This window comes from Staurois parvus, unplaced genomic scaffold (assembly GCF_062004578.1).
Source record: "Staurois parvus isolate SC_StPar_1 unplaced genomic scaffold, SC_StPar_1.0 ptg000381l, whole genome shotgun sequence".
Taxonomy (NCBI): domain Eukaryota; kingdom Metazoa; phylum Chordata; class Amphibia; order Anura; family Ranidae; genus Staurois; species Staurois parvus.
Window position 1 is genome coordinate 2,965,568 of NW_028318177.1, and position 15,107 is coordinate 2,980,674.

The 15,107-nt window shown below is 41.1% G+C and overlaps 1 protein-coding gene across 1 annotated transcript in view; it reads left to right on the plus strand.

Annotated features, from left to right (window-relative positions):
* The window catches only part of LOC149455943 (uncharacterized), a 63,459-nt gene that overhangs the window by 8,936 nt on the left and 39,416 nt on the right, over positions 1-15,107 (plus strand). Inside the window, exons 8-9 of the mRNA XM_089685680.1 lie at positions 12,809-12,986; positions 14,443-14,564. Coding sequence (XP_089541806.1) covers positions 12,809-12,986; positions 14,443-14,564 — 300 coding nt within the window. The remainder of the gene's footprint in view (positions 1-12,808; positions 12,987-14,442; positions 14,565-15,107) is intronic.

The window sequence follows — 15,107 nt, forward strand, 5'->3', positions numbered from 1 at the left end:
TGGATACACAGTGAGATATTATAAAAAATATAAAGAATTATTAGTACCTAAAATGAGGATATATATGAATGCATTGGGGGATGGAAATGAGGAGGGAATCCCTACAAGCCCATGTAGTTCTCATACATAAGGAAGGTAAAGATGATACTCACTGTTCAAGTTACAGACCGATTTCCTTATTAAACACAGATACCAAACTATATGCAAAAGTTCTGGCAAACAGATTGAAAGACCTAATGTTGGAATGGATACACATAGACCAAGTAGGCTTTGTCCCAGGGAGAGAGGGTAGAGATAACGGACTGAGATCTCAGTTTCTCATACAAAAAAGTAGGAAAGAGAAAATCCCTGCGGTGGTACTCTCTATCGATGCTGAAAAGGCATTTGATAGAGTAGATTGGGGATATATGTTGAATTCATTGGAAGTATTGGGGATGGGACCTAGAATTAGAGAGTGGATAAGGAACTTATATAGTCAACCCTCTGCAGCAATCATGGTTAATGGGGAATTGTCAGAGTATTTTGGGATGCACAACGGAACTAGACAGGGACACCTTTTGTCTCCATTGCTATGTTTTATCATTGGGATCTCTTTTGGCTACAATAAGGAATAATAAAGATATAAAAGGAATTTGGATAGGTGATACGGAGCACAAGGTGGCAGCTTATGCTTATGTAGATGACATGCTGTTCTATGTGGGAAACCCAAGGATAACATTGCCAAATTTAATGAAATCACTTAAAGAATATGGGGAGATGTCAAATTTAAAAATTAACCCAACAAAAACAGAAATTTTAAACATAAATCTTCGAAATAGAGAGAAAAATAGTTTACAGGAGAAATTTCCCTTTGTTTGGAGAGAAAAAGAATTGAAATATCTAGGAATAAAATTAACTGTATCCTCCAAGAACTTGTATAAATTGAATTATATCCCATTATTAAATGAGATCAGGGATGAACTAAGGAAATTAGGAGGGGGAACCCCATCATGGATAGGTCGTATAAATTTGATTAAAAATGGTGATTCTTCCAAAAATATTATATAAACTTCAAATGATACCAATTAAACTACCAGAAGTATACTTTAGATCAATTAAAAAAATATTAAGATTTATTTAGAGGAATAAAAAACCGAGAATACGCCAGGAAATTTTATGTAGAAATAAAGAGAGGAGGAATGGGAGTCCCAGATATAAAAAGATATTATAACTCAGTAATAATGGCGGAGATTTTTGACTGAACATATAATGCAGAAGGGAAAAGCTGGGTTAAAATAGAAAATATACTAAGTAATACTAAATTAAGTGGAATTGTATGGTTAACGCCACAATACAGAGGATTAGCATGTTTTAGGAGTTTGGGATATTTTACACAAACAGATGGGATGGGAATATTATTCACTGTTAATGCCCTTAGGGTCCACAGAGTTTTTCCCCCCAGGTAAGGAAGGTATAACAGGGAAGTGGATTAAGAAGGAAGATACACAATTAAGGGATATAATGGTGGGAGAGGAAATAGGATCACTTAAGGAATTGGAAAAAAAAAGAAGTTTTTACGACAATGGATGAGTGGCGTTATTTTCAATTGAAACACTTTATAGGAAAACATTCAAAGCCTTTAACTGCTTGCTGTCCAGCCACTGTAGAAAAATGGCCACATGGTGGCACCGCTGCGCAATATCATGTTTTAAAATGTGATATTGCAAAACAGGTAGGGGGCGCGCCAAAGGCACGCGACCGCCCTACCCGTGCTGCCAATCGCAGCCGCTGGTGTTAATCACCGGGTCCCGGCCGGTCAATACCCGCCGGGTCCCGGCAATTGCAAACAGTGACACAGAGCACAGCTGCATTGTTTACAAAGCAGCTCTGCTCCCTGTCAGTTCCTAACACACTGTTCCTGAGAGAGGAGTTTAGCTCTTGGGATCAGTGTGTTCCTGTGAAGTACACACCCCCCGCCCACTAGTAAAACACTCCCTTCACACAGTTAACCCTTCGAGTGCCTAAAAAATAGTTAACCCCTTCCTCCCCAGTGCCATTAGTACAGTGTCAGTTTGTTTCACTGTCATAAATTGCTGATCACCGCCATAAATCGCTGAACGCCGCCATTAGTATAAAAAAAAAATCCCAGTATCTTTCCCTCCATTTGTAGGCGCTATAACTTTCACGTAAACCAATTAATTTACACGTATTGGGATTTTTTTCTTAGCAAAGACATGTCGCAGAATACATTTTGAGCGAAATTTATGATGAAATTTGATTTTAAAATTTTTTTACTGGACATGTTTTATAGCAAAAAGTCAAAAATATTGGTTTTTTTTCAAAATTGTCAGCCTTTTTTTTATAGCGCAAAAACATAAAAAAAAACACAAAGGCAATCAAATACCACCAAATGAAAGCTCAATTCGTGGGGGAAAAAAAAGGATGTAAATTTAATTTGGGTGCAGTGTTGCACGACCGCGCATTTGTCAGTTAAAGTAATGCAGCGACGTAACACAAACCGCTTCTGTAACCGCTTCCTGACCGCCCTATAGCAGAAATAGGGCTACAGGGCGGCATGGGTGTGCAAAATCACACACACACATATATAAAAATATATAAACACACGTGATTTGTGCTCCTGTGGTTTTCACGCCCCTCCCAGATAGCTTCAGATTGCCCATCAGTACACCAGTCATAACATTTAACCCCTTGATTGCCGGGAGCACGCACAATAAACCTCCATTGCTAGTATAGTGTCTGAACGGGTCAATATCTTTGATCAGCACTATACCAGCGTTCACATTAGTATAGCGTCCCCAAAAATGCAGCGTTAGCGGGATCAGCCCCGGCAACTGCCAGCACCTGCATTTAGCCTCTAAGCTTACCCCCCTTCAGACCCCACGGATGCCCAGACTACATGGGGAGCAGTGGCAAGATAGTTTGGGACTTGGTGTCATCCTTTTTCCATATGGGGTACCACTTATACGTGGATAATTTTTATTCAAGCGTGCCACTATTTAGACGTGTACAATCTTGGAACTGGCGCATGTGGCAAAGTGTGACCTAATGTGTGCCCACCATTAAAAGTGGGTGGATGCAGGGCGGTATATTCTAATGGTGAGCATACCACACACTTTCTGGCAGAGATTTCTTCTCTTTTTTTCATTCAGTCCACAGGATGCATACAAAAAAAAAAAAAAAAAAAAAAAAAAAGAACATAGCATACACACCCAACAAGGACCAGCGACGTACTGGTACATCACTGGACTTTGAATGGTTATACCAGGATGATGCCTACAGCTGCAGGCATCATCCTGGTATCGTTTTTTTCAGCCAGCGATCGGCTTTCATGTAAAAGCAATCCTAGTGGCTAATTAGCTGAAGGATTGCTTTTACAAGCAGCGGGATATGATGCCCCGCTGCCTTCCACGGCCTTCTCGGGCAGTCCCGTGCCATCGGGGGAACCTGAGAATGCAGCCAGTGTTTCTGCCAGCTGACCATAGAGCTGATTGGAGACCAGAGTGGTGTCAATTATCTCTATAGTCTAAGAATTCGGAAACTATGAGAATTTCATCACTTCAGTTCTGTAGGATATAAACAGCGCCATTTGTAAATTGGGAAAGCGTCTGATCACACCGATTTTGGTTTGATTAGATAATGTAAGGGCAGAGGAGATATCTAGAGCTTAATAGACCCCAGATTTCTCAAAAAAGAATATATGACAATGCCCATTGTAGTTATAGGGGATATTTGCATTCCCTGTGATAGCATTAAAAGTGATAAAAAAAAAAAAAATGAAAAGTATAGTATAAAAATAATTAAAAAAATCAAAAAACCTTAAAAAAACAAAAAAACAAAAAAAACTCGCCTCTTCCCATGCACGCACACCTTTGTGCACAAGCGTTGACCCTGTGCCGGTATGTAAACAGCGGTTGCACCATACATGTGAGGTATCGCCATGAACGTCAGATCAAGGGTAGTAATTCTAACACTAGACCTCCTCTGTAAATCTAAAATGGTAGCTTTTAAAGGCTTTTAAAATGTTGCCTATGGATATTAAAAATGTATGCAGTTTGTCACCATTGCACGGGGCATGCACAGTTTTAAAGAATGCCACACCTTTGTGCACAAGCGTTGACCCTGTGCCGGTATGTAAACAGCGGTTGCACCATACATGTGAGGTATCGCCATGAACGTCAGATCAAGGGTAGTAATTCTAACACTAGACCTCCTCTGTAAATCTAAAATGGTAGCTTTTAAAGGCTTTTAAAATGTTGCCTATGGATATTAAAAATGTATGCAGTTTGTCACCATTGCACGGGGCATGCACAGTTTTAAAGAATGCCATGTTTGATATCCATTTACTCGGCATACCATCATCTTTTATATCGTGCCAAATAATTGGCCAATATATTGTGTTTTTGTGCATTAAAAGTAAAAAAAGTGTATTTTTAAAACAAAATTGCTTTTGAAAAATCGCTGCGCGAGTACTATGTGCCATAAAAGATTGTAGTACCCACCATTTTATTTACTAAGGTGTTTGCTTTAAAAAAAAACACATAATGTTTGGGAGTTTAAATTAATTTCCTAGCAAAAAATACTGATTTTTTTCATGTGAACAAAAAGGGGTTTATTTACTAAAGCTGGAGAGTCCAAAATCAGACTCCCTTCTGCATAGAAACCAATCAGCTTCTAACCTCAGCTTGTTCAATGAAGCTTTGGCAATGAAACCTGGAAGCTAATTGGTTTCTATGCAGAAGGGAGTCTGATTTTGGACTCTCCAGCTTTAGTAAATGAACCCCAAAGTGTCAGAAAAGGCTTGATCTTCAGGTGGTTAGAAGAGTGAGTGATGTGTGGCATAAACTTCTAATGCTGGGCATAAAACGCCCCCCACCCCCCAAAACGACCCCTTTTTGGAAAGTAGACACCCCAAACTATTTGCTGAGAGGAATGTTGAATCAATAGAAGAATTTATTTTTTACCACAAGTTTTTGGAAAATTACATGTTTTTTTTTTTATACACAAAATTGTCACTTAAATGATTTACTGCTCACATGCCATGGGTATATGTGGAAATATTTCCCAAAATACATTCTGCTACTTCTCCCGAGTATGGGGGTACCACATGTGAGAGACGTTTTGGCAGTCTAGCCAAGTACAGGACCCCAAAATCCAATAAGCACCTTCAGGCTTTTAAAGGACTTTATTTCCTCATTACACTTCCAGACTACCTTTCACAGTTTCGGAGGCCCTGAAATGCCAAGATAGCACCTAACCCCCCCAAATGACCCCTTTTTGGAAAGTAGCCACCCCAAGGAATTTGATAAGAAGCATGGTAAGTATTTTGCAGATCTCATTTGTTGCCACAAGTTTTTGGAAAATGAAGAAAAAAAACAAAACATTTTTTCTATTCTTTTTTTATATTTCAAAACCTTGTGAGAAAAAATGAGATATGCAAAATACTCACCATGCCTCTTTTTAAATTCCTTGGGGTGTCTACTTTCCAGAAACGGGTCATTTGGGGGGGGGGGGTTGGTGCTATCCTGGCATGTCAGGGCCTTCGAAACTGTAATAGGTATTGAGGAAGTGAAATGAGGAAGTTGCGCACCTTCAGGCTTTCAAAGTGGTCATTGGCTTTCAGGCTCCTGTATGTGGCTAGGCTTCCAAAAAGTCTCACACACGTGCTATCCCCATACTCGGTAGAAGTAACAAAATGTATTTTGGGGTGTAATTCCACATATATGCATGACTTGTGCGAGAAATAAATAATTTAAAATGACACCTTTGTGTAAAAAAAAAAAAAAAATGTTTGTCATTTATTTTAATTAATTAATTTTGTCATGCTTTATCATTTTCTCTAAACTTTGAAACATTTCTGTCATCTCTTTCTTATTTGGTACTTGTAATTCACTGTCAGATTCTCTCTTCTTCATAATATCCGCTATTTGTTGACTACAGCTACTATTCATGCCCAATGATAATCTAGGGCTATTTCCCAGACTAGTTTCCATTTCACCCTTTTCGCTTGCGCCTTGGGACCTTTCCTTGGGATGTATATTTCTTAATCGTACCCGTTTGAGACCCTTTGAGCCCACTTCCTTTATTCTTCATGTCCTCTATGGGTCTTATTTTCTTCTATATGCTCAAGACAGGAAGATCCCAAATGTCTATATTTTGTGACCCAGCCTTGCCTTACTATTTATCCTTTTACTTTATTTTTCTAAGTCTCCTTGGTCCTCTTCTCTTCACCACTTCATGACCCTTGGGAATCCCCCCCTCCTCTCCTTCACCCCTTGCTCCTCTATGCCACAAAGGATAACAGCACACAGTAAGCCCCACCCGTTCTCACTCACCCTTCTCTTTCTACGTTCTTCGGGTGGAGGGCTTTCCTCAGACGCTCAGTCCTCAGGGGGATTCCTCCGGGTCTCCTGGGTCTTTCTTTTATAGCCCACTTCTATTTGGGGTCCATCCTTAAATAGCAAGCTGGGTCTCCTGGGTCTAAGCCCATACAGCAAGCCGGGGAACGAAGCCAGGAGCGAACCAGCACCTCCTGCTCTCCTCGGGACGCCGGCCGGCTTCTTTTCCTCCCAGTGATCCTCCGCGGTTTACCACGTGGTCCCGCCTCGTCACCTCGTCTCCCAGCAACCCGGCTCGTCGTCACGTGAAGCTCGGGGGGATCGATCTCCTTCTCCACCTCACTGCTCCTCACATCACCGATTCTCCGGCTGCTCCACCAATGCCTTCCGCACTCCGGTGAGTCTGCCCCTCCTTAACATACATCTAGAGGGCCCCTGGGGAGGTCGGGAAGCGGAGCCTAGCGGGAAGCTACTGCCTCGCGCTCTCCTCGGCCGCCATGTTCAGGCTCCTCCCCGTGTACCGCACAGCGCTCCTCTTATTACAGCGCAATTCCATGGCATAGGACATCGGGGGATGGCAGGTAGTGAAAGATGAAATAAAGAAAAGATTGTGTTCCAAATCTTACTAAACAGACACAAGAACAAATAGCACTGTGAGTTACATGCATCAGAAACAATGCTGGAACCCCCAATCAGGTTAGACATGATCACCTAGTGGACCATTTGAGGAAATTCAAATTGATTTCACACTCATGCCTAATAGTGTATGATGCAAGCTTCTGCAGGCGATAGTGGATCGCTTTAGTTGCTGGCCCGAAGCATTTGTAACAAAGAGGATACGCACCATTGCTAAAATCCATTGCAAAGAAATCTTCCCTCGATGGGGATGTCCAGTAAGTATAGACTCACACGAAAAAACAGCATTTTCATCAAAGGTTACACAACAAGTAGGCAAACTGATGAGCATTGACTGGAAGTTCCACATACCCTACCATCCACAGAGTTCTGGTCAGGCAGAACGGGCAAATAGAACCCTGAAGGAAAAACTAAGGAAGGCATCAGGTGGGGCATTTAAGGGATGGGAAGTGTACTAGCCAGCTGTTCTGGCTGAGATGAGGATGATACCAAATAAAGTCACCAAGCTTTCCCACTTTGAAATTCTTATGGGCGGGTCATTCCCCACTCCCTGGACAAGAGGTCCTTTGGTAGTTACGTCAGGTGATTTACAATAAATCCAGGAAAGATATTTCCAGGAATTGATTAGGGTGCTGAATGGTGTATACGGTGATGTCGCTCTCATTTCCTCTTCCCACAGATTGTCCAACCCACCCATACAAGCCAGGAGATCGGGTAGAGGTTAAGGAACTTCACAAAAACAAGACCACAGATCTGCCGTACAGAGAACCTACCATAGCGACAGCTGTGACTGCTGATTCCAACGTCTGGATACATGCTTCTAGAGTAAAGAGGATCCCGGAACCTTCAAGGAACCAGGAGAAACAGACGGAACAAGGAAAGGGGACAGACCTACCAGCGTCCTCCAATCTTTAGAATGCTGCTTCATCCAGAGACAGCTTGGAAGAACATTCTTTTGATTGGTTGTCTCTCAGTGATAACTTTTTCAGTGGCTTACTGGGCTAGTCACTGCTACTATCATCCAGAAGAATGGCCACTAATCTATGGTCACAACAATAGGACTGTAAGTGACAGTGGACTAATAAAAAAGGAGCAGAAAAGATCAATGACCGAAAAGATGTCGTTTTTTTAAATGTAAGTATAGGTATGCCAAACTCTCAGATTTCGAGAGTTGTTGGGTTTGCAGTATGCTCCACCCCGAAACAATGAACATTCCTTTGTATGCTGCACCAAAAAATGTGACATCAATGTTTATTGGTAATCTGAGTATTATCCTTACAAATGTTACTACAAGGCCTAAATATAAAAAGGGACTGTGAGCTAATGGTAAAGTTGTTATTATATATTTATTTTTGTAACTTTACTCTGCATAAATCATTTAACAGTGTCATTTCATGAGATAATTACAAGGCCGTGTTTAGGGGTGGGGCAACTAGTGGCGAGTAACTCTTAAGACCTGGCTAGTAGTTCAGGACTTTGAATTTTGAGCCCTGTATTTATTATTGTTAGGATCAAAAACACATAAAAAGGTATAAGGGCTCTTTCACACCAAGTGCTAAATAATCTAACTACTTGGAACGGTCGAGTGATGTAGTATTTTAAACTAGGCCATGTAAGCAGTCGTCTCAAAGATATACAAAAATACAAATTTCTGTACTCAAGGATGAGACAAAAAAGCCCTAATAGCTCAAAAACTGAGGATTGAGGAATTTCTTTCCTAGAAGGAAAATTCCAGACAACAAGTTCAACCAGTCAAAGAGTCCCTAATGTTCCTCCGCAAAACTCTGCAACTGAGCTAAAATGAGAAAGGACGCTCAGTTTTCCTTAACCAGAGTTCTATGTAATTCTCTGCTCCCAGAGTTCCTGAAGCCCAGTGGTGCTTTATATCCTCTCACCAACAGCTTTCTCCATCACTCATCATATACAAAATTCCTAAACAAGCTTGAATTGGATTGTTGGCCTTAAGAAACCTCTCATTTCAGAAATGACACATTTTTGTTTTTACATTAGGAGGTCTGTATGTGAGAGATAACAAGGAGACTACAGTGGTTACATTTGGGAATTGTTCTCTTGTATGACAAGCATGTGTTCTCAGTTCATCATCAAAAGGGACTGGGATAGACTGGAATTTCTGTGGTGCACTACAGCATCACCTGGATAATAAAAACAGGAAATGGTCACTAGTGAGGTGCCGGAGGGGGCAGATAAGAGCCAGCAACCGTGGAAGCAATGGCAATGCCTATAAATTAGTGCCCCGCCAGAAGTTAAAGGGAAACTTGACCCCCCCCCCCCCCCCAACTAGGGATGCACCGATAAATCATCAGCAGACAAAATATAATGGTTGAAAATAGTTTTATTGGCATTTTGCTGATAGGAAAAAAGGTGCCGGTAATGGCCACCGGAAAAAGTAAATTTGCTGCGATTTTATCACATTTAGGGTGCGGGTCATAGGTCATGTGACTCAAAAAATGTATCAAAAAACACAAAGACCGTCAATTAAAAAAACAAACAATATTTTTTGGCTTTTTGCTTTAAAACATATCCAATAAAAAAATAAAATTTCTTCATAAATTTAGGCCAAAATGTATTCTGCTACATGTCTTTGCTAAAAAAAAAAAATCCCAAAACCCGTAAATTAACTGATTTATGTGAAAGGTAAAGCGTCTACAAATGGTGGTATACACACTGGAATTTTTATTTATTTTTTATACTAGTAATGGCGGCGATCAACGACTTATAGCAGGACTGCATTCTAGCACTAAGTGGGAACTGACAAACAGCCATTGACATCCCCTGTGACATTAATACAGTGATCAGTGCTAATAAAAAGGTAATGACACTGGGCAGGAAGGGGTTAACATATGGGGCGATTAAAGGGTTAACTGTGTGTTGTGCTTACACTGTGTGCTGTTTTACTAAGGAGACATGCTGCTTTCTCATGCTGACAAAAGAGAGATCTGTATTGTTCACACACAGATCTTTCCCCTCTCAGCTTTAGCGGCAATCAATCACCGGCCGAGACCTGGTGATTGACATCCGTTGCAACCAATGGCAACGCAGGTAGGGCAAAGCGCACCCCCTACACGGAAATGCAAAATCACATACATTTACGTGATTTTGCACAGTGGCCACCCTCTAACAGTATATCTGCTATAGGGAGTTAGGTAAGTGGATATCTCTTTTCAGGCCTGGTTCACACCATTGTAGTTTTTTGCATTTTGTCTGTTTTGCAGTGCGTTTTGCGTTTCTGCTCGGAAGTTTTTGAAACTTTTTTTTATATGTTTAGTGTTTTTTGAATGCTTTATTTTTTGGGCTAACTTGTTCGGCTGTTTAAAAACACATCAAAAACACAAAATGTGTGTGTTTTTGCTGCGTTTTCAATGCATTTCAGGCCTGGTTCACATCAGTGCAGTTTGCATTTTGTCTAGTACTTTTTGCAGTACAGTTTTGCATTTTTTATACGTTTCGCGTTTTTTTTTTTTTAAATGTTTTGGGGGGAAAAACCTGCTGCTGGGCAGATTAAAGATGCATAACACAACAATGCAGCATGTGAGCATTTGTGGTATGTTTTTGATGCATTTCAGGCCTTGTTCACACCAATGCAGTTAGAGTTCTGTCCTTTTTGCAGTGCTTTTTGTATTTTTGCATGCACGTTTTTGACATTTTTATTTGGTTTGCAAATTTTTTTTTTTGGCCAACTTGTTGCTGGTCTGGCTAAGCATGCATCAAAAAATGAGTCAAACACATGAAAAATGAATCAAAACCACGTGAAAAAGGTGTAAAAAAATGCACTGCATGCGGTTTCTTTATTGAAGTCTATTGAACCAAAAACATGACGTTTTGTGTTTTAAAAAGTCCTGACACTTTCCAAAATTGCAGCAGCTTAAAAATGTATAGATGTGAACGTGTCCCCTAGGAAACCATATTAAATGGATTGTAGTGCGTTTCTGCAAAAAAAAACGCATTGGCGCGAACCAGGCCAGGTGCTTTTTTTTTACTCGGCAAATATGCACCAAAAATGTGGCAAGCAGGAATTTTAACACTGCAAGGGAAGCGCAATGGACCGATGTGAAATCATACACTGAATTTAAAAGGATGCATTTTTCTTAAGCTTTTCTTGTGCCTTTTTTATTTTTCTTTTAAAAAACACGAAAGCACTTCAAAAACTGCTCAGTGTGAAAGCAGCCTATTAGACGAAAAGGTGCTTAAAATAAATGTATTCAAATTCATGATAGTAATTAAAAAGCCGAATATAATATTACTATATGTATATTTTCTATATTTAAACCACTTGCCCTCCAGAGGATTTACCCTCCTTCTTGACCAGGCCATTTGTTGCGATATGGCGCTGCGTTGCTTTAACTGACAATTGCGAGGTCATGCAACACTGTACATAAATGAAATTTATGTCCTTTTTTTCCCCACAAATAGAGCTTTCTTTTGGTGGCATTTTGCTATAAAACATATCTAGTAAAAAATAAATCTTAATACATTGTAAATTAATTGGTTTGCATGAAAGTTGTAGTGTCCACAAATGGCGGTATATATACTGGATTTTTTTTTTTTTTTACTAGTAATGGCAAGAATCAGCGACTTATAGAAGGACTGCGGCGGGCATTCTGACACTGGGGGGGGGGGAACTAACTGCCACTGACATCCCAATGACACTAATACAGTGATCAGTGGTAATAAAAAGCACTGACACTGTACTGACACTGGGCAGGAAGGGGGTTAACATATGGGGCGATAAAAGGGTTAACAGTGTGCTGTTTTACATCATGCGCTGTGATTATTTTACTAGGGAGACATACTGCTGTGTGTTTCTCAAGCATGTCCTTGCTGGCAGGAGAGACCTGCGCCTCCTACCCAGAAATGGAAATCACACACACGCACACACGCAAATTTGTGCAACCCTGCCGCCCTGTAGTAATAGTTCTACTATAGGGCGGCGGGAAAGCGGTTAAACTGTCCATTTTGGTTTCGGTGTTATGCCAAATGCATCCTGAACTTTCAGGTTCGGTGCACCACTACCCAAAACACAAACAAACATTCACAGTGATTGCAGCTCTACACCGTTCCAAATTATTATTTTCTCATTTACCTAAATAATTGATGTAAATAACAGTCAGCATAATTCTCATGTTATCAACTATTAACCACATGCCGCCCAGCCACTGTAGAAATACGGCGGCAGGGTGGCACGGCTGGGCAAAAGCACGTTTTAAAACGTGTGTTTTTAAGCAGGTAGGGGGCGCGCGTGAGGTGCGCCGCCGCCCTACCTATCCCGCCGATCACAGCCGCGGATGTCAGTCGCCGGGTCACAGATGGTTGTTACCGGCTATGTCCCGGTGATCGACGGCAATCGCTGACAGAGAGCACAGCTGCAGTAGCTATGCTTTCTGTTAGTTCCCTGACAGCTCCAGGACACGCTGATTGGGACAGAAGAGCTTCTCTCTCCTGATCAGCACAATTGTCCGTTAAACTAGCACAGCGCTGTATAGCAAAAAAATGGCGTAAATTGCAGTATCTATACCATAGTTTGTAGACGCTATAACTTTCACACAAAGCAATCAATATACACTTATTGGGGTTTTTTTTTTTTTACCAAAAACATGTAGCAGAATACATTTTGGCCTAAATTTATAACCAACTTTGAGTTTACTATATATTTTTTATAGCTGAAAGTAAAAAATATTGTTTTTCTTCAAACTTTTTGTTTATAGCGTGAAAAATAAAAAGCGCGCAGGTGATCAAATACCACCAAAAGAAAGCTCCATTTGTGTGAAAAAAAGGACGTAAATTTCAACATCCTAATCGCTCTGATTTTCCCCACAGAGGCTTTCCAAATTGCCATATGATGGAGCTGCGGATTACTTTGCGTTGGGGATTTTACTATTTGAGGCTGCCTTTAATGCTTATCCCTTCCGTGGCCGTTTCGGCGATCTGAGTATAATACATGGTGTGCCATTCTTCCGGGCCCCCACTGACCCCGACTTCAAGGATTTTGTGGAAAAGGTACGTAATGACACAGTCCCAGCGGGACAGGGAAAGTAGACATTTAGGCTCATCCAAGGAGCCAGTGTGCTTTATAAATGCGGTTTAAACTTCATTTGCTTTGGGACTCTGAAAAAAGCAAAGCCCCATTCATTCTAATAATTGTAACAAAGAGTGTGCAAGGTGGTGGTAGAAACCTGTCACATGACCTTTAAACAAGTCATGTGACATCACTCCACCTATGACCAAGCATTCTTTGCAGCATTATGCAGAGAACACATCGCAGACTCCAGACTATGCTTTGCTTTTTATTGCCAAGATATAAATTGCCAGCACCGTGGGGAGTATTTCTTGTGATGTGTGGAGAATGGAAGCCGCAGGTCTCTATAAATAGACTTTAGCAGTTTTGTGCCATAACTGTCATCTTATGTTTTTCTATTTTGTTCCCCTACAGCTCCTGTGCAAAGATCCACAAAAGCGCAAAGAACATGTTTCCAACATACAAGATCACCCATTTTTCAATGTTATAAAAAACTGGTAGGAAGTGGAAGCGGGGGAGGCACGCCCTCCTGTTTTCATACGTCGGAAGGTAAGTAAAAAAAAAAAAGGACGATGTACATACTTACCTATTTCCAAGCTGCTCCAGTAAGGTCAGGTGACCCGTCTTTCTTGTGTCAGCCAGCAGCGGCTGAAAAGGAGAGGAAAGAGCTCCGGCAATGGCTGGAATGCCTGGGACTGGTGACATCAACCATAGGTTCATATGGCCCAACCTTTGTTAGTGCTCACTCCTCACCCTTGCAGCTGCCGCTGGCTGACACGGGGGAGCCAGATTAAGCAAATGGCTTGAAAAAAATATATATATACATATCCTATATATAGCATATATAGCCTGGAATTACACCTTAGTAAGACTAAAGGCAAACTTTTTTTTAGTTTTGGATAAAGTGGAGAGCGTTAGAACCCTTGCCAGTTTTTATTGCTGTCTGCACCCGTTAAAGAGATTCACAATGTCTGTCCTGCTTACTATTAACATTGAAAGTGAAAGTAAAGAGAACCCAAAATTATGGGTGATCCCCAGAAAAGTAATATAGGGGAATCTTCCAAGGGGACCCTGGTTCTGGTGACCTGGGGATCCCCAAAGGATTCCCTTCACTTGCAGGGATTTCCTCTAACTTCCTGTTTGGCTATGGGATGGGAAGTGAACTCTCTGAAAAGGGAAGCAGATGGTGAAGAAAAAAAAAAAAAAAAAGAAGAGGATAGCAACAGGCAGAAAGTGAAATAAGGGGACGCATATAAAACTTTTAGAAGCGAGTTTGCACAATTCTAATAGTGGAAAATCCATATCCTTGCTTATGCATAGTGGTGACTGAGAATATCTCACAGTCCTAGGGACTTGGATACATACAGGGGGAAATTGTTCCCAGAAGTCAGGAGGCATTTCTGCCAACAGTGGGTTTCATTGTTTTCTCTTTTACAGGGTTTCAGAGACATGACAAGACAGAAGATAAAGCTGGAAGACCTGATGAATGACATGGACAAGAATGGAGAATGTTATGCACCTATTTCAGATGAGGAACAGAAACTTTTTCTATTTCAATGGTTTTTATTAATTTTTTAAACAGTATAAAACAGAGGCAATAAAACACGCCCACGCAGGGGCTATCAATTTCACAGATAAACAAAATGCAAAATAAAAAAAAAAGGAAAAACAGTGCTCTAACGCCAACAGGGCAAAAGGTACGCCCACGCAGGGGCTATCAATGACACATAAGTTACAAAGAACAGAAACTTTTTAATGGCTTTTCTTTTATCAGTGACGAATGGCGAGCCATGATGAAGATGAAATGAAGCCATACACACCAGGTTGTAGAGAAAGAGAGAGAGAGAAGGAGAGAGAGAGAGGGAGAAGTAGAGAGAGAGAGAGGGAGGGAGGGAGAAGGATAGAGAGGGAGAAGGATAGAGAGGGAGAAGGATAGAGAAGAAGAGAGAATAGAGAGAGAGAGAGAGGAGAGAAGAGAGAGAGAGAGAGGGGGGGAGAGGGAGAGAGAGAGAAGGGGGGGGAGAGAGAAGGAGGGGGAGAGAGAGAGAGAGGGGGGGGGGAGAGAGAAGGGGGGAGAGAGAAGGGGGGAGAGAGAAGGGGGG